Source organism: Eurypyga helias, unplaced genomic scaffold (genome assembly GCF_000690775.1).
Source record: "Eurypyga helias isolate BGI_N326 unplaced genomic scaffold, ASM69077v1 scaffold18411, whole genome shotgun sequence".
Classification (NCBI taxonomy): Eukaryota; Metazoa; Chordata; class Aves; order Eurypygiformes; family Eurypygidae; genus Eurypyga; species Eurypyga helias.
In genome coordinates, this window is record NW_010230363.1 from 17,847 (window position 1) to 37,311 (window position 19,465).

Consider the following 19,465-nt stretch of genomic DNA (forward strand, 5'->3'; position numbering starts at 1 on the left):
AGTAGAAACTGAAGATTGCCAAGGATTCTGATGGCTAATGCTGATGCCTGTTTATGCTGTACCATGTCCTACTTGTAATGAGGACACTTGAATGGAAAGATGTTTAAAGCTGAGACTGGAATTTGGTTTTATGAAACCTTAAGGTACTTCTTGAATTGGCCTGTGTCCACATCTGCATGTTGTCCAGGCTTGATTTTAGGGATATTAACTGAAGATTGCCAAGGATTCTGATGGCTAATGCTGATGCCTGTTTATGCTGTACCATGTCCTACTTGTAATGAGGACACTTGAATGGAAAGATGTTTAAAGCTGAGACTGGAATTTGGTTTTATGAAACCTTAAGGTACTTCTTGAATTGGCCTGTGTCCACATCTGCATGTTGTCCAGGCTTGATTTTAGGGATATTGGTCCTGTCCAATCCACCTTGTTTACTTTAAGGCACACTTCTGATAGATTTTTGGGCTGAAATTGGTAGGGAATTTATTTTCAGTGGGATCAAAGTAGCACTAATGAATCTGTCTGTTCAAACATGCAAAATATTTCAATTTATAAGAACTAATCTGTTAAATATTTAAGCCTATTTCAGACTTAGCAGTGCATTGGATGCTGGGCAGTCTGATACTCATCAGACAAGCCTGGCTTATGATTTTGAGTGCTACTTGGTTCTTGAATGGAAGTCCCATGCATGTGTGACTCGTGTTAAAGGTGCTGAAAACTTAGTTCTTCAGGGTTCCAGCAATTAGGACTTTGCACATCTTGAGTGCTTATAGGTCAGGGAAGAGCTGGTTGACGCTATCTATCTGTAGAGACAATATTGCCTGGTAATGACTAGTGCTTCTGAAGAGGGCTAAGGAGAAAATGCCTGGTTAGGTAAGTAATCTGGAGAAAGAGTAGGAGAAACTCATGGTAATTGGGGAAGGTCAAGTTTAAAGAGAACTTTCTTACTAGGAAAAAAACCTTTCTGTAGGTTAAATAAGACTAAAGGGAAACTCAAATTTGAATAATGGCAGGATTATATAAAAAATTAATAAAAATATAAGCCACAGAAGTTCACATGCTCCAAATGAATATATATGTTTTTCTATAGAGAATTGTCTATTTTGCCTTCAGAAAAAGGAAGGCTTTGATATTTCCCAACTTGCAGTGAAAAGTACTCTGACATTCAGAAGTGCTGTCTCTAGCTGTTCTGTGCATGATGCTGTTCTCTTAACTGGGTGAGAAAATATAACAAACTAACATTCCAGACAAGTGTTCTGTTTTTTTTTCTTTTCCATGCTACTGTACTCCTGCCCCTGACTCAACAGGTAGCAGTAGGAGATATTGTGAAGGTCACCAATGGGCAACATCTTCCAGCAGACATGATCATTGTATCTTCCAGGTATCCTGGGTGGGTGTGGAAGTGATGTGTCTGATGAACTGAGGCACAGAGAACTGAAGTCTGTGTTTGCTCTTAATAAAAAAGGACATCAGATGGCACTGTTTTTTCTCCACATCTAAATTTCAACAGTGTCAAAATAGTGCTTTACTAGTCAATGGTTCATGTATTATTGTAGGTCAGTTAATCACAATCACTAAGGTTGGGAGAGACCTATAAGATCACGTAGTCCAACCATCAACTCAACACTACCAGACCCACTAGACCGTGTCCTCAAGCACCATGTCTACGTGTTCCTTGAACACCTCCAGGGATGGTGATTCCACCACAAGAAAGAAGGCTTTTTTAAGACTTCATAATATTATGTACCTGTAATTCACGAAGTGTATCATTGAGTTTGTTGGAGGACTGAAGGTCTGTTAAACAAGCTTCGTGCTGTCAGTTGCTCTGTGGCCTTCTGAGGATCCCTCTATTTAATTAAGGAATATTAAATTTTTGTCCAACTAATTTCACTGAGTTTCCAGCATATTTTCCTGCCTTTCAAGAAAAATTTCTTCCATACAGTAATTCTAAAAGGGTAGCCCAGCTGGCATTTAACTAGCCTGCAAAATAGCTCTTGGACTTCATTTGTTTGCTCCTTGTCTATGGTACAGCTCACATAGCGCTTCCATAGCATGATAGAAGGAGTAAACAATCTTGAGTCCTGGTTATGTTTCTTTGTGAAATATGGGACAACTTTATATGGGTGTACTGGCAAATAAAGTGTAGTTGTTAGTTCCTAAAAGGATTTTGGTTGTACTTGGCTGCTAATCTAGATCCTATATTGTGTTGAACAACTTGAGGTCAAATCAAGACCACTGTCAACTTAGATGAGATTTAAACAAGAGGCAATAGTGCAATTCCTGTTCTTGAGCATGCTTTTCTCTAATAACCAAACCTTAGGACACCCTGCTTTTCTCCATAATTTCCTTCTGTCTGCATGCTTTTCAACAGTGACTGCAGGTGTCTGGCCTCCAGGTTACAGCTCTCTTGGATTACATAACTCCCAAGAAACTAGTTTTATGTTTTAGGTTTCATTTTTTGAGTTGTATGGGGAAGCTCAGTCCTTTTGAACTGTCACATGATCAAGCATAGAGGTGTTTTCATTCCTATGTGTACGATACTGCAGTTCTGCGAAACAAACCCCAAATTTCAAATAGGCAGGTATTAACCTTAGTATGCAGTTAGTTAGGCTGCACTTGGACATCAGTAACTTGCTGTTTCAGCACTGAGGAATAGGTGTTCTACTTGAACTTCTCTAATGTATTATACTAAACAACCATCTGATTTATTCCTGAACTTGCATGGGTCAGCTTTTTGTTCTACACTATTCTACTAATCTGCTGTCACTGATAATCATGTGATAACTGGTGAATTTAACCCCAAGTATGTTGATTTGGGAAAGCTATGCTTGCAATAAATACCAACTTTGATGGCAGTTCTGATTTACGATTGGTGTGATTCCCATGCTTCTTTTATATGACAGCACTAAGTGTCCTCAGTTCACCAGAAGGCTTTGCATGCTCTGAAGGGATGGGGTCTTCTGCTTTTATGTGCTGATTTTCTGTGTCTGAGCTGACTGTCAGAGGTGAAACAGTTGTTTTTATCTTGACTCTTTACTCCCCACATAGAAGAAAGATGACCTGAAATTAATCTTACGTAGAGAATAAATTTACATGAAGGAAAGATATTTGAATCCAAACACAAATTTGTATGGAAACACTTCCACACTTCATTGGAAATGGAGGTGACTGCATTGCCAGAGGCCTCTCTCCTGAGTCAACCACTTGAGTTGTAGTGGATAAAGTGTTTGCAACAGAAGTAAATCCAGAATCCAGCTGGACTTAATCTGTGGCATTCTTGGGTTCAGATTCAGGTTGCCTGTAGGGGAGAAGACAAATAGCAGACTCTGACCCCCCCCTTTTTTTTTCTCCAGAAAAATTATCTGGATAAACAAATCTAACTTTCTGTGTTAATAGGCCTGTCTGTTTCACAACAATTTTTTGTCTTGAGGGGCCTTTATTGTGTACTGTGCTGCTGAAATAGATTGGCTGTTAGAGCAATCGGTTACTTTGGAAAAGAAATAGCAACATCAGAGTATGGGAAGTGATATGCTGAAGCACGTGTTTGGGTGCATTTAGGAAACTGATATTCCTTATAAGCCTGAGCAGGCAGTTAGGAAAAATTTTTTGATGGTGCCATACAGGGGTTAAAAATCCTAGGGGTGTGTCAGGAAAAGACTGATACCCTTCCTTATCACAGGTGTTACCTATGGAGTCTCTTCTGTGTTACTTGGAACAATGAGTTTTAAAAGGAATTTCTTTTTGCCCCTGTTCATAACAGCAGAAGCATCTCTGGAAGATGGAGATTACAGCCCTCAGTTTTAATACTGCTGTACCTTTTTTCTAATTCTCAGGTGAAAAAGGGCTGACTTCAGATGTACTTCCACAAGTCCCTTGACTTTAAGGTCATTATGTGGCCATGACCTTCTGTGTGCACAGTTAGCAGCTGGAACTCAGTAGCAAGGAGCACCCCCTTCAGCCAAGCATGTCCCCTTTTTACTGCATTCAGTACTCAGCATTTTATCTATATCTCTTGCAATCTGAAGCAATTCAATGGATTGCAATGTAAAATAGTCCACTGCAGCCATCCAGGTTTATAATGATTTGTTGATTTCTTAATGTCATGATTTAGACTCTTCTTCATCTATAATTTGTTGTATGAGTGTTCATATCCAAAGATATCTCTAAAATGTGTACTTTCAGCTGTCTTTGATAGTCATACACCAGTAATATGGGTTTGTCTTCCGCAGTGTATTGTGGCCTGTCTTGGTGCAAAAACAGTATATGAAAAGTACTGGGTTGTTATATTGACAATCTTATGCTCCTTACAGTGAACCACAAGCCATGTGCTATATTGAAACAGCTAATCTCGATGGAGAGACCAATCTTAAAATACGACAGGTAAAACAAACTGAATTTCTCTTTTTTTTTTCCATTTAGGTGTCTAATATTGTCTACAAAGCAGAGTCTGTTTGCATGTCAGAAATACAAATACTTGTAGGGTTTTTTTTAAACAAAAATATTTTTTTCAGGGTGGCTTTAGCCTTTTCTGAGAGTTGCAAACCCAAGCAATAATAGTTCCTGTGCAAGCGTAAGGAACTAAGCTGGAGGAAGTATTACAAGCCCACAAAAGCAAATTAAGCAGACCTTGGTTGTGTTTTGCTGAAGGTCTAATAAGTGGAATCATAGAATCACTAGGTTGGAAAAGACCTTAGAGATCATCCAGTCCAACCGTATCTGTCCGCCACTAAACCATATCTCTCAGCACCTCATCCACCCGTCTCTTAAACACATCCAGGGATGGTGACTCCACCACCCCCCTGGGCAGCCTGTTCCAGTGTGTGATAACCCTTTCGGTGAAGAACTACTTCTTTACGTCCAAGACTACTTCCTTACGTCCAAAATTTGAGTTGAATTTGAGTGCTGTATTAAAGAAGTAGCTGTGCTTGTGTTGAGAGCTGTAGTTTCTGCTGTCACAAGTGCCAGTCTGTTGCTTCTGCCTCTACAGAGTGCTCAGAAGGATTTTTATGTTTAAGTTAATTTGTTCTTTGTGTTAAGTAGTAGAATTGATTTGGGTATTTCTAGTTTTGAGGCAGTACTGTTGGCTATGGTGTATAGAAATAGTTCAGAATATTTGCCGTCTCATTACAAACAAGGAAATTGGAGTAGGATTTTGAAATACAGATTTATTTTTTTTAAAGCTGTACATGAGCTGTGGAAATGTCATCTGCTGTTCTGGATCAGCCCAATAGATCACGTCTTGTTCCTGTCACATTTTATTTGTTTCAGGACACATGCTTTAAATAAAAATAAAAGCTTGTGCAGTCTTTTTTAAGGCCTTGTTCTGACCTGCAGTGTCGCAGTCAAAATGTAGCAGAAGAAACACCAAGTGCATTGCTCTTAACCAAGTGGAGTTTTTTTGTAGACAGAGGAAAAGCAATGGAGCACACTGAGGTGGAGTAGCAATATGTTAGGTTACAGTTGCATGATGGGTTGATAATTAACCTTGAGTAGTATCAGAGAATAATGGCTGCAGTGACCCAAGAAAGACTTCACTTAAGAGTGGCTATATTTAGCAGCAGTAACACATCAGTGGAGCTCAACTTTGAGAAAAGCCAGGCCTGTTTATATTGCTTGTCTCCTACTTCTTCCTACAAATGTGCAACTTCGTGCTCTGTGGATGGGACTTTCTTTTGGTTAGAGGGGTCATGAAGGTAATTCAGCTCTTGGGTAGAGGTATTTAAACTAGTCCTTTATAACAGGATTGCACATGTCTGAAATGAATTTTCGTTGCAGGAAAGAGTTGTTCAATACCTGTTAAAAAAAAAAAAAAAAACAAAACAAAATCCACCAACAAACCGAGAACTACACACATAGTAATTACATTTGATGTGTTAGATGTTGGAAGAAAACACTGGTTTCTTCAACGCCTTCTAATTTTTCACAAGTTTCTTTTGGATTGGTGTCTGCAGGGGTTGTCTCAAACAGCTAGTCTCCAGTCAAGAGAAGAATTGATGAAGGTCTCTGGAAGGATAGAATGTGAAGGACCCAACCGTCACCTTTACGACTTCACTGGAAACTTGCGCTTAGATGGTCAAAGGTATTGAATTGGCAACAAAGCCTTAAATGCATTTGCTTGGGGAAAATGCTTCCTGTGTGCTTTCAGTCTGCGACACTGAGCACATGCATGTTCTTGCTGGGGAAGAAGAGGGTAATAACAGTTGTCAATCGGGGCGTCTTCCAGTATGAGATAATAGTTTCATCCTCCTGTGGAGTCTTCTACTCGTTATGGGAGACCTGGTTTCTTTGGACTAATTCTATCAGAATTAACACCTACAGAGTAGGATCAGTGGGGGAAATGGCTCAGGTTTTTAGGCCCTTCCTGTTATAGGAGATTAGCAGGGGAAATGAGAAACCTTTCCCTTCCGAGTAGAGCCAAAGGCTGTACCACACTGAGATCCATAGACAAAAAGGATCCCAGAATCTGGAGTCTTTATCAGTGTGACTTCAGTCTGTTGCAACTCATGGGAAAAACTGAACTGGGTTTTAATGCTTGAATTCATAGAATTTGAAAGGTTAGTAGGAACATACAGGTTTCATCAGGCTGTACCTGTCTGCCTGGACAAAAACTATATTCCTTGGGCAACTCAGATGAATAGTGACAGAAGCACAAACAGTAGATCACTTGCATTCCACTTGAAAATCACATGGATAATATAGTTTTCCACTTGCTTAATGGCACATATGAGGTTACAGCATGCTTGGAATGGGTGGTCTCTTTAAGTCTCCTTCATGTCAGAAAACATGTTAGCTAAGGTCAAGTGCAGAGTAGGTTTATGGCTGCCGCAAGGTCTCTGGGTAACTGGAACAGCTCCCTTGTATCACCTTTGCTCTACTGTGCTGTAGCAGGGATTAGTCTAAGGGTTCAGTGCTCTTGAGTTGTGTGGACAATCTAAGTTCATATTCATTTCCCCCTTTTGTGGCTTGAACTCTTTTTTTGGAGGGGGCAATTAAGGCTGAAAGGAGTAGTACTTTTCTCAAGTGTTATCAAGAGTTTTAAGATACATACTTCTTGCTTTGCAGCCCGGTTCCTGTTGGTCCAGACCAGATCTTGCTAAGAGGTGCACAACTGAGAAACACTCAATGGGTCTTGGGTATTGTTGTGTATACAGGACATGACACAAAACTCATGCAGGTAAAGTTTTTAAGGAGATCGAGAGTATCTTCTGGCAGAAGCTGGTCATCTTTCCTGTGTCCTACTTCCCTTTTGGACTTGATTTAGTGAAATGGTTTGACTCACTCTAGCTGTTTAAGACCTGGGGGTCTTGAGGAGTACAAGGATACTGTTGTATGTGAGGTTGCATGTGTGCTTATGGTAAACAATTATTGAGCTATTTGTCTCAAAATGCTTCAGTATGTAAGCAAAACTAACTATATCTTACTTTATCTGGTAGCTAGACAACATTTAAAACTGAGGTTTAACAGCTGAGGAAATGGTAATGGCCACCTACAATTTCAGCACTGGGAGATAATTAGGTTAAGACCACAATCTCTTTATTGCCTTAATGGCAGGGGTGTCTTGAGAGAAAAGCAACATGTATGTGTTGCTCACCTCTGACTGTTGGTGGGATGGACAGCCAGGAGATGGGTGTGCTAGCTTGTTAAAAACTGTGTGGTTCTGTTCCCCTGATCTGTTTGTTAGTTTTGGAGTTGTTAGGAGTATTGGCTCCTATTACTACCTTGTTGAGCTTCACAGAACTTGCTACTACAACTCTATTCAGCTCAGTATTGGCTCTAAAAATAAAGACTGAGTCTTCCTCTGCAGTTTTCTCTTGTATAAGCCATTGTTGGACTTTTTTTTTTCTGATGCTGTTCAGAATTCAACCAAAGCACCTCTGAAGAGATCCAATGTGGAGAAAGTGACCAACATGCAGATCCTGGTTTTGTTCTGCATTCTCCTGGTGATGGCCCTTGTGAGTTCTGTAGGTGCCTTATTATGGAACAGAACACACGGCGAAGTCGTCTGGTACCTTGGCTCCAACAGTGAGTATGCAGGCAGTGTGCTAGGGCTGTGTCAGGCTGTAGGGCCTGCCAGGTTCTTAGCTTTGCTAAATGAATGAGTAAAATAAGCAACACAAAGAAGCAGAGCCTGTCCAAACTGTCTGATGGCAAAATATTTCTTTGAGAATGTGCTGGCATGAGTGAACTTCTTTAGAAGGTTTTATTAACAAAAACCTCACTGGGTCAGGTCAGTATCATTGTGCTACCACCTAGGGAGTGGGGTGGAAACAGAAGGGAGTTATTTTTGGATGTTTGGTGTTCAAGTTATCAGTTCTGTGGAGATGCCATGTACAGATTTCTTTTCAAAGCAGGACATGTACTGCTGCTTTATATATCATGTACCTGACTGCGGAGTGGCAGGTGTCAGTTTGATACTGACTTCAGCTTTATGACTCTGCAGAGAAGCAAAGGACTTCTGGCTGTTTTTTCAGTCAGAAATGCCTATCTACTCTCAGAGAACACTTAAAATCTAAATGTTACGTTTTTGTATTTGTGGGATAATGTTTCAGTAATTTTGGCTTCTGACTTCTGTTAATTTGTTGTGAGAACTGATCTCTCAGCATGCTTATTGAAGGGTTTTATTTGATTTCATTCATATTCCATGAATTTCATGGTTCATATATCAAAGATGGGCCTTATGCAAACACTTACGGATGAAACAAATTGCTTTCCAGTAGACTTCTGACTTAAGAGGGTTACATTAGTGAGTTATAAAATGTCATGTTACAGACATCTTGAGATGCAGATCTAGAAAAAAAAACTCACAAACTGCAAATGATTTTTCTGCTGGTGATTTCAAGACAGATGGCAAAGTGTGTCTTCAGTTTAAGAACTGCAGTTGTGATAGTAATGAAGAAAAATCTTAAAGGAAGAGCATGCAAGTGCCTCATATTTGAGTTTATTTTTGGTAGATGTCATGTCTTCTAGTAGCAGTATCAGCAACTCTCAAAGTTTCTTCCCCACACCCTTGCTTTTTAATGAGGAGTTTTACATTTATGCCTTCCAGTGACGCAAGTCTTATTGAAAAGGTGAATGGAACAAACTTTTGAACTTGTGCTAATATGAAACAGCTGCAACCTGTAATAAACTAAGATGATGTAGTAGTCTATATAAAGGCTTTTTTTAGTAGAACAAATGCACAATTTGTATCTTCTGTAACTGCTGCATGTGGAAAAGACTTTCTCCAGTTACACAAGTAGATACTTTTAGGAAAGATGGTGCCAGATTTTTTTCACAGAGCCTCTTGTGATAGGCCAAGGGGTAATGGCTCTAAACTGAAAGAGGGTATATTTAGGCTAGGTATAAGAAGGTGGTTTTTATGATGAGGGAGATGAAACACTGGAACAAGTTGACCAGAGATGGTAGATGCCTTATCCCTGGAAACATTAAAGGTCAGGTTGGACAGGGCTCTGAGCAACCTGATCATGTTGAAGGTGTCATTGGAAGGGTCATGGACTAGATGGCATTTGAAGGTCAAATGTGGAGGCTTTGGATGTAAAGAGGGTGGGTGGCACCATGAGCAGGAGCCTTCGTTCTTGCTCTGCTGAGCCTTGTCTGTTCCTGCTTGCAGTCTGTAAATGCTTACCATCCCTTTAGGATGAGTTGTGCTGGCAGATTTAGTTGAGCACCTTGCCCAGTGTTGTCACCATGAATAACAGCACCTCTGCTTAAGCAGGATGCCTCAGTTGCATTTATTGTCTGTCTGTTTAATGGTGAACTTGTTCTCTTGGGTTTCTTTGGCTAAATTGAGAAATTCACACCAATGCTGGCAGACTTCAGAACAAACTTCAATCCTTATTTTTGTTCTTTAACTCCACCAAGACAAATAGGCACTTTTTCAGGAAGGTAAAGGTATTACTAGTGTTGCTGGTGACTGTTAATTGGGGCAGTTCACACATCTGATAAATATCTAAATTTGGGTTATAGTGTGGAATACCATACTTCTTACCATCTGTTTAGCAAAAATGGTTCAGGTTCTGTCCCTAATGGATAACTTCACCAATCTTGCCCTTCACCTGGTACACAATATGCTGTGTATCTAGGCATGTGTTCTGTGGGTGTCTTATATGTGAACTATTGGAATCAGTATTAAAAAGGGCCTTGTACTAGGCCTTAACACACTTGCTGATTATTTTAGCACTACTAAATCTGATTAGGCCAATGGCAAAAGGATGCCCCTATACTGTACCACTCAGGCTTCTGCCTTCTGTCTGTTTATGTCTTATGTCTGTTGGCCCACAGAAATGCTGTCTGTCAACTTTGGATATAATCTGCTGACATTTATCATCTTGTACAACAACCTTATTCCAATCAGCCTTCTGGTGACACTGGAAGTTGTCAAGTTTACTCAGGCTCTTTTTATAAATTGGGTAAGTAACAAGAATAGACGTATTAATGTCAGCTTTGGGCAGTGACAAAAGTGATATCTTGACTAGATTTTCTAGTGAGTTTTCTGATGTAACTTCTGAGAAAGGCAGGGAGAGGTTCAGAGTATTCTGTTTTAGTTCTGTGTTCAATCAGAAATGAAAAGATTTAGCTGTAGGAAGCTCACCTGTGCAAATGATGTCCTTGAATATGTTAAGCTTTCAGGATGAGGAGCAAGGCTCAGGGCTCTGGTTGAGGGGAGGTCTCTCAGCTGACTCACATGCAGCAAATAACTTTTGAGTACTCTTGGGTACCTTTTAGCTTCTCTTAGCCACAGCAGAGGGAAAGACTAGACTTCTTTTGGGGGTGTGTGGGTTTGTGTTGCTTTTTTAATCCTGAGGCTGGCCTTAAATTCACTTCTGATATGAATCATAGTATTTCTCCAAGGAGATGAGTTGGTGGTGTGTCATGTGACAAGACAGTGATCCCTCTGTTCAGTGAAGTTTTGACTTCAAAGTGTTTTTCTCTTCAGTTGTGATCCAAAAATACTGTAGTGATGTCTGTTAAATTGAACAATAAAAAGTGAAGGGAAAACACTTCTTGTCTTAGTGTGAATTAATCATGAACTTTCAGTAAAACTGTAGTAGTTTCTCTAACATACATGTAAACCAGATCTAATGTGTGAGTTCTGAACTGCTTATGATGTATTGGAGACACTTATTCACTCACTTGAGAAATTGCTTTGGTCCATCTAGCAGCTGTTTTGTTTACCATCACAAATAAATGTAGTAATAGAAGGGTCTGATTTCACAAAGTCACTTAAATGGTATCTTCAGTCATGGGTGAGGCTATAGTAAATTGCTTTTTGGTAACTGAAGGCCTATGAATACTGTGACTGATGCCTGTTAGAACTTCTTCCTACTGTACTAAATTCTTAGAGATGTACTGAAGAAAATAATTGAATCTAGCTTTTCTCATGTACATGTATATTCTGGGAAGAAGGCACTACTATTTGGCTTGTTTGTCTCTAAACTTTAAAACCTCCACCAATGGAGTTAAGCCAGTCAAGCCAGGTTGGAGCTGACTGAAAGAAGACTGGAGGCTTTTGTTTAATTTGCGCAGCATAGCTCTAATTTTGCTCTCACTTCAGGACATAGATATGTATTATCCTGAAACAGATACACCTGCGATGGCCAGAACCTCAAACCTTAATGAGGAACTTGGGCAGGTAAGAGAATGTTTAAGTGTCATTTTTGTGATTGTGTTCTGGCAAGACAGAAGGTGTGAGAACATGCAGTACAAAACTGTTTTACTCTGTTAAGGTTAATGGGACGTTTATTTTCATTAGTCCAAGTCTTTAAAATAATGAGGTATCACGGGATCAAACTTGAGATCATGTAGGTAGTTTTAAGCCTGGGAAATGATTTTGTTCTTAAGAAAAAAAGGAAAAAAATGTTCACTTTAAACTGACTTTTTTGTCAAGGATGTTGCAAGATGCCTTGTGGTTGTGACTGTCTATACCAGAACAGAATGTACAGGATTAAGCTTGGCTGAAGAGCAGGCCAACAGCCTCAACCTGTGTTCCAAGTTGTTCAAGTTTTTGACCACTTCGCAAGAAATGTGTGGCAAAAAGATGCAGTTCTATTCCTTACCTAGTTTGTGTTCCTTCAAACACTTTAATCTTCCTTTCAAGTAAAGATAACTATTTTAACTTGTAAGGCGTTTGTGTATATTCTGCAAATCATATTTTTCATAATGGAAGGGGTTCCTGAAACAAGGTTACTGGAAAACACAGCTTATTTTGTAGCACCTTTGAGAAATGGTAGGCTTTCTCCTTACCACCAAAGTCAAAAGTATGTAATTGAACCACATGTACTCTATAATTCATGCAAAATTAGCGTTGGAGACAGTATTTGTGTGGAAAACATGCAGTTGTGTGCTGCTCAGCTGGGTGGTAGTCAATATTCTTCCAGCTTAATTTGATTGATCTCCTCTTCTTTAGAACTGCTAAAAATTGATTTCTATCTAGTGTTTTGGTGTGAAGTGATCAGCTGCCAAATTATGGTAGTATTTTTGTCTGAAGTAAAAGATACCATGTGGCATAGTATGTATTATTGGCTCTTAATGTTTTCAGAAATAGCTTACTATTGATTTCATTTAACTAAACAGGATTTTTGTTTGTGAATTGTATTACTTGCTCACAGGTGCATTTTAAATCTAAGTTCCTCAAATGTTTTGGTACCCGCTTTGACTTCCAACTTGCACAGGCTCAGTTTCCAATGCTGTATCCAGTAGTGGTGTGGTGCACAGCTGAAAGGGTCGCTTAACTAGTAGCATAGAGCACTGTCTGGAACTGAATTGCAAATGCTAAGGAAAAGGTTTTTGCAACTCCAGGCAAAATATTCTGGTACTTAAACTGGATAACTCCTTTGTTAGCACTATCCCATACTGCCTGTTGCTGGTTTAAAATCTTACTTGTTGCATAGGAAACAGTGTAAAAAATAGCTTGCAAATAATTTTGGTCAGTTGTGGCCTACTGAATTTGGGGAACTTGAGTCTGCTAATGCTCCAAGGGAAGTCATGGTGTTGGAGTTGTTTCCAAGCTCTAGCTGGAAGTTGCTGTTTCCCACTAAGGGATTGTTAGCTTGGGCAATGCTGACTGTGGCTGTGTCTCTTCACTTCAGGCCTTCTCATGGCTGGCTACCAGAGAAACCATCCTATGTCTGTCTGCAGAATGCCGCTTGGGCTTACCCTGGGATGTTCTTTGCACAGTACTGTTTGGGGGGGGGAACCCTGAAGAAGTTCCTAGTTATCTTTAGAACACAAAACTTACTTGGTCTGTTAAGATTGTTGAAGAATCATCAGAATTTGAAGTGTCTTTGTTTTAATTTGCAGTCTTACTGTAGACATCAGTGCTGTTGAAAGACTTGGTGAATGTTCAACTAGCACAAGCCAGTGCATCTGTATTGACCACACAGGAACCTTGACAATTGATACCTACTATTTGGGCCTTTTTTGTGTTTAGAAATAAAGAAGAAATAATGCCTTTAAGTAACTTATTATTTTCCTGTAGCTTTAAGACAAACTAAGCTGTGATAAGCTTGTATTGGCCAATACTGTGACAGTTGAGTGCTGTGTCTTCCAGAATTTTCCTGATAATTCATCTGTTTTCTACTTTGAGTGTTGTTACTTTTCAAGTTGAAAACTGGACTTTTTTTTTTCTTCCAGGTAAAATACCTGTTTTCTGATAAAACAGGGACTCTAACATGCAATATAATGAACTTTAAGAAATGTAGTATTGCTGGAGTGACATATGGGTAGGTATAAATTTTTCAGAAACCCTTTAGGTTAACATGTGCTTATCAATGATATACCATTGTATCAGAACAGGACTGAATGTTCTGTTCAACTTGTATTCTAGTATTTTCTGTGGTCTCAGTTCATAGCTTTAATTTTTATGTTCTGCAACACAAATTATGAAATGCAAACCTGGACAGTATTTAACATCAAGTAAAGAGAAAACATTACTTGCTTCATAACTTTGATTATAATTCAGAGTTAACCACAAGTGCTAAATAACCTCTGTCCTTTTCAGAGGGAAGGTGTAGCTCAAGGGTAGCAATTGTCAGTCTGTGTTTCTGTGACTTCAGATGAACTAGGATTTCATGACAGCCATGTACATGTAACTGTAGTTAGAGAGTTAAATATTGCCTGCAGAGGATGGATATCTCCATACTGGTGTGTTTTCTGTCAAAAAAATCCCTTTTAGTGGTGCCAGTATTAGCACTTGACCTTTTGAGTCTTGATTACTAAATCATTGTTGCCTTTGCTTAATTTTAGAAGGGTAGCCTTAAGATTTTTGTGAAAGTTAACTTTTGATTTTCATGGTAACTGAATTAGATACCTTGAAAGGCATAAGAATTTTGTTCAAGTGTATGAACAGCTGAACCCAGAGTTCCAGCATATGTTTGTGTGTGATGACTCATTCATCATTGCCTTCTACCTATTTTCTAGCTTGCAAAGTGAAATAAGTGCTCTTTTTTTTTCTTCCTATCCCTCAGTCACTTTCCTGAGCTGGAAAGAGAACGTTCATCAGAAGATTTCAGGTAAATATTCTGACATGTTTGTGTTCTGTATCGCAGAGTGGGGACCACCTGTATCAAGACTACTTCCCAATTTGGGAAGAAACCCAAGGGAGCTATATGCTTGAGTGTGTCGTAGCAGGAGCCTAATGTGGAGCTGGTGGGTGGGGGTGTTCTCTTCTGTGCAGAGAGATGGTGGGTGAGGGGGGAGGAGGGATAGGCAGTGGCTTTGATGTATGCTAATGCAGTGCTGATTAATCAGTGCAGACCACTAAGCTGCAAGCTATGAGTAACCTCATTTACAGTAACGTTACCTCTAGGTAGAGACTGAATGTTCCTCTTTGCAATCACTAAGTTCAAACCTGACAAGGAGAGGAAAAGGAACTCCTGCTATGTCTTCATAATTAAACTGGGGAAGAGCTTGATACGAAGGTGTTGTGTCAGGACAACTTCTCTTTATTCAGGGATTTATCAAAGTGGTTTCTGTCCCATTCCACAGAAAAGAGTGAATCTGAACTGTTACGCAGGTGTTACTGTAGCATATTCAGATTATTAGAAGGAACAGAAGAGCCAAGGAGGGCTGATGTGGCTGTGAATGGCAAACACAGATAAGTGAGTTGCCACGCAAGAAACAGACTCTGAATGTTGTTAGAAAACCACTTTCTGATGAGCTGTTAGGCTTCTTCCCTGTCCCAGCACTTAGGATTGCCTTTTTAGGAGGGTTATGTTGCTGCTTCTGCTGAGATGTAGTTTCTGTGGATGCTTCTTCATTCTAAGATAGTGGTTTACTTCGTTGCCATCTTTTTTCCTCCTTGTACACCTCTTTGCTAGTCAGTTCTGTGGAAGAGTTTCTTTTAGCTACTAACCTTGAGTACTCAGGCTTAAAATCCTCCAGTGATCAACTTGAATCAGAACTCACTGATTAGAGAGGGAGCTTAGGGATATTGATTTCTGATTTTGAGGTGACTTGCTTTTAAAGTAGATCAATGTATTTCGAGTACACTTAAAAGTTGTTTCTGCTATGTGTGTCCTAGAAGATGTGTTGACACTTGACTTTTCTCAAATATATTTTCAAGAATAACCACTTGAGGTTTTTTGCTGGTGTGCTGAAGAAATTATTGCTTGTTTTCAGTACTTTGTGCATTACTCATATGTTTCCACAATACTTTAAAGGACAGTAGAATCTTACTTTGTTTTTTCCTTTGTTTCACCAATAAAATAGATGTAGTAGTAAAATTGGCAGTGTTGCCACTTAGGCTTGATTGTTCTTGTCTTGCTCTGCAGCCAGCTACCTCCTTCCACCAGTGAGTCGTGTGAATTTGATGATCCAAGACTGCTGCAAAACATTGAAAATGACCATGTGAGTCTACTCTTTGAATATCATGTCTTGAATGCTAAACAAATCAATTTGTGTGATCAGGTGGTATGTCAAGCAAGCACAGAGGGGATAAAAATGAAGCAAAATAGCTCCCACAAACACCTTTTCTGCCCTCTTGTCTTACTACTGAATTCAAGAAAATGGTTTTGATATGGATATCAGCTAGCTATAGAACAGCTTTATATATGCTAGCGTATATGGAAGATGATAGTGTCTTGTAGCAAATGATGGTAGAAACTGTGATATTTTTAAAGAAAAACTACTTAGTGTTTGAGTGTCCATGCTGTTGAAATGTTCTTAATAGTAATCTAGAGCACTGCAAGGTGGTTGAGGTGAGACACCTGCTTTAAATACTGCAGATATCGGGAATTTGAATTGTATAAAAGATGGAAGGGATGAGACTTAATTGCAAGCTTAAGTTTAGCATGAGACTTAATGATTAGTAATCTTAGCCTAACTGGTTATGTCCTAAAGGGACCTAGTCTTTAGGAGAGTGTCAGTTCTCTGCTTATTCAGAAACTATGCAGCTGTCAAGTGTCTCACTGGACACCAGACAGTTCAAGTAACTTGCAAAAAAAGCATGACTTGAATTCTGTGGAACTTCTGTCACAGTAGGAGATCTTGGCATTGGTGAGTATGAACTCACATGACAAACTCTATTAGCTGAGTGCTTTCCTTAGACAGTATAACTTCTGTGATTGGGTGGGTTATATTTTAGATGCTCATACTAAGCTTAATTACATAATACTGTTTGTGTGTAGCAAAGCCTTGCTTTCTGTTTTGCTTTATGGTTTTTGGGAATTTGAAATGCAGCATGGTGTACACACATGAAGGAATATTTAATTTGTGTGGCACTACGTGTTCCTCAGGGTGATAGAGCCTGAAGATGGCTCCTATGCTCTAACCTTCAGCAAGGTGACCCTCCCAGGACAGTATACTGGCCTCCTATGTATCACTTGTAATCCTCACTGGAAGGATTTCCCACTGGCCTTCGCCTGCAGCTGAGATTTGGGTTCCTTTTTGTTGCGTTGTATTCTGTTCATGTATGGCTATGGTTTATGGTAGTTACTGACTCCAGGTACTCCTGAAAGGAAGGCTGCTTGCTTAGGTGCAGGCTGCAGGTAAGGCGTTTTCAAGCTCTTAGTTGCTAGCTGTTGCTTTAGGCATCCATATAGGGAAGTGCTTTGGTACGTTTTAATAGAATCAGCAAAATTGATGTCCATCAAATGGGCTGTGAGGTGGAAGTTCTCATCTAGCCTTGAGATGGTGCCTTAACTTAGGTTTATCTCTAATTTTGATCTTTGCTGGGTAGAGCTTTTACCTTGGGAGTCAGAACAGGAATATTTGTTGTAGCAGGCTAATAAAGCCTTTTGGTACCTTTGCTAGCTGTCACCCTGTCCATACAGCTCAGACAAGTCTTTGTCTTTTACATGCTGAATCCTTTCGTATCACATTTCCTGTTGGCTGGCAATGTGAGTAGATAAATACTGTTGTCGTTTCATGGCTGACTGTTGTGCTGAGCACACTGTCAGCCCTCAGGATATCAGTGGAGAAACTTTTGGCTGATAAGACTTTAGGTGTATCTTCTGTAAAATTATCTTTTGAAGCCTGACTGTGCTGGAGGGATGGATGCCTCCCACTGACAAGTGGTTTAGCACAAAACATAAGAATGCAAGGACAACATGTGACACTTCGTTAGGAAGTTCAGGTCTGTTTGTCAAACTGCATCAGTGAGATGAGGGCTGTATTACAGGATAGTGGAGGAGGGGTGGGTCACATGTTTCTAGCTTACTACAGGTGTTAAGATGTCACAAGTTAGTTGGCAGTGTGTGCTGGCAGCCCAGGAAGCCAATTGTATCCTGGGCTGTATCAGGAGAAGCGTGGTCAGCAGGTCCAGGGAGGGGATTCTCCCCCTCTCCTCTGCTCTTGAGACCTTACCTGCAGTTCTGCATCCAGCTGTGGTGCCCTCAACATCAGAAGGATGTTCTGGGTTGGAGCGAGTCCAGAGGAGGCCACGAAGATGCTCAGAGGGCTGGAGCACCTCTGCTATGGGGACAGGCTGAGAGAGTTGGGCTGGTTCAGCCTGGAGAAGAGAAGGCTCCGGGGAGCCCTTATAGCACCTTCCAGTACCTGAAGGGGCTACAAGGAAGCTGGGGGGGACTTTTTACAAGGGCCTGTAGTGACAGGACAAGGGGTAATGGGTTTAAATTGAAAGTGGGGAGGTTTAGATTAGATATCAGGAAGAAGTTCTTCCTGGAGAGGGTGGTGAGGCACTGGCACAGGTTGCCCAGAGAAGCTGTGGATGCCCCATCCCTGGAAGTGTTCAAGGCCAGGCTGGATGAGGCTTTGAGCAACCTGGTCTAGTGGAAGGTGTCCCTGCCCATGGCAGGGGGGTTGGAACTAGATGATCTTTGAGGTCCCTTCCATCCCAAACCAATCTCTGTTAAACATCATCTTTCTACCTAAAGCTTAGTGTCTTGGTTTTCATAGCTAGAAGGTATCCGCAGATGCTATTTGTAGATGCCTGACAGTATCCACTTTTAGTGAACTGAGGTGGTGTAACTGAAGTGTTCCAGCACAAGCTGCCTTTGAGGGGTTCAGATGGTGTGGTACTCAGCTGGACTATGAGTTCCCTTTCAATGTTTGCCCGTTTGCAGGTGAAGCTGTCAGTGTGAACTCTCACAAACACTCATTAAGTGCTCATTGCTCCGGTCTTGCAGACTGCTTTTTTCAGCCAGACACAAGTTTTAGTTTAGAGCTGTCTCAGTGCCAAGTATTTTTCTTTTGAGGTTGAAAGTAAGAAGTAACGTACTTCTCCACATGAGACTGTCTTCTATTTGCTAGGAAAGTTTTTAGCATCTTGCACCACCTCTAAATTTCATAGCCTTTCTGGGTGATGGGTCTGTAAGGACTGACTGATGGTAGAGTCTACTCTTAACAGTCAAAGAATTATTGCCCTGTAGGAAATGTTCCAAGGAAAAATAATTTGTCTTAAACTTGTGGAGATTCCTCTTGGCTTCTCTGGGATTTTAATGTGGAAGGCAGTCCCTGGGTTTGTCTGCCTGTGCTTTCTCTCTGCAACAGGTTCTGTTGGGTGAACTGTGTAGCTGTGCCAAGAGTATGATACTGGTTTGTTTCTGTAGGGAAGATGGTGTAAAGTCTTACTAAAATAAGAAAAGATCAGTTATTTCTAAAGAATTAAAATAAAGCTTGGTTATTCTAAATGATCTTTATCTTGGTGCTTGAGAGTTGCATGTGTGATGCTGTGCTGTTGATATGAGTGCAGGGAGGAAGGTCAAGAAGTGAAAGAACTGATAAACTTGGATCTCATTCTAGACTCCTCTATCTCCCTGTATTCTCTCTGAAATTCCTTTGCTGAGTCCAAATTGCATATGAGCTCTTCTCTGTCCCCTAAATTACCGTTTTGACAAAAAGCAGCAAGGACATGCTATAGCTGTAGATGTATGAATTGATTCAGAGAGTATGTTTGAGTGGTTTAGCAGCTGGCCAGGCAGAACATGTAACTCCTGTGCTCAAGTTGAGCCTTTACTTCATTGAAAGTGCTTGTTTAGATGTCTTCAATGTGTCTGCTTGTTTTTGTGGA

General features: G+C 40.2%; 1 protein-coding gene across 1 annotated transcript in view; it reads left to right on the forward strand.

Moving 5' to 3' along the window:
* LOC104516404 (phospholipid-transporting ATPase IB-like) overlaps positions 1–15,843 on the forward strand; it is a gene marked incomplete at its 3' end in the record, with an annotated part of 21,018 nt that extends 5,175 nt beyond the window's left edge. The window contains exons 5-14 of the mRNA XM_010160713.1: positions 1,305–1,378; positions 4,308–4,377; positions 5,949–6,076; positions 7,060–7,171; positions 7,854–8,019; positions 10,279–10,406; positions 11,552–11,629; positions 13,630–13,718; positions 14,463–14,507; positions 15,768–15,843. Of these exons, the coding sequence (XP_010159015.1) occupies positions 1,305–1,378; positions 4,308–4,377; positions 5,949–6,076; positions 7,060–7,171; positions 7,854–8,019; positions 10,279–10,406; positions 11,552–11,629; positions 13,630–13,718; positions 14,463–14,507; positions 15,768–15,843 (966 nt within the window). The remainder of the gene's footprint in view (positions 1–1,304; positions 1,379–4,307; positions 4,378–5,948; positions 6,077–7,059; positions 7,172–7,853; positions 8,020–10,278; positions 10,407–11,551; positions 11,630–13,629; positions 13,719–14,462; positions 14,508–15,767) is intronic.
* Between the last annotated feature and the right edge of the window lie 3,622 nt (positions 15,844–19,465).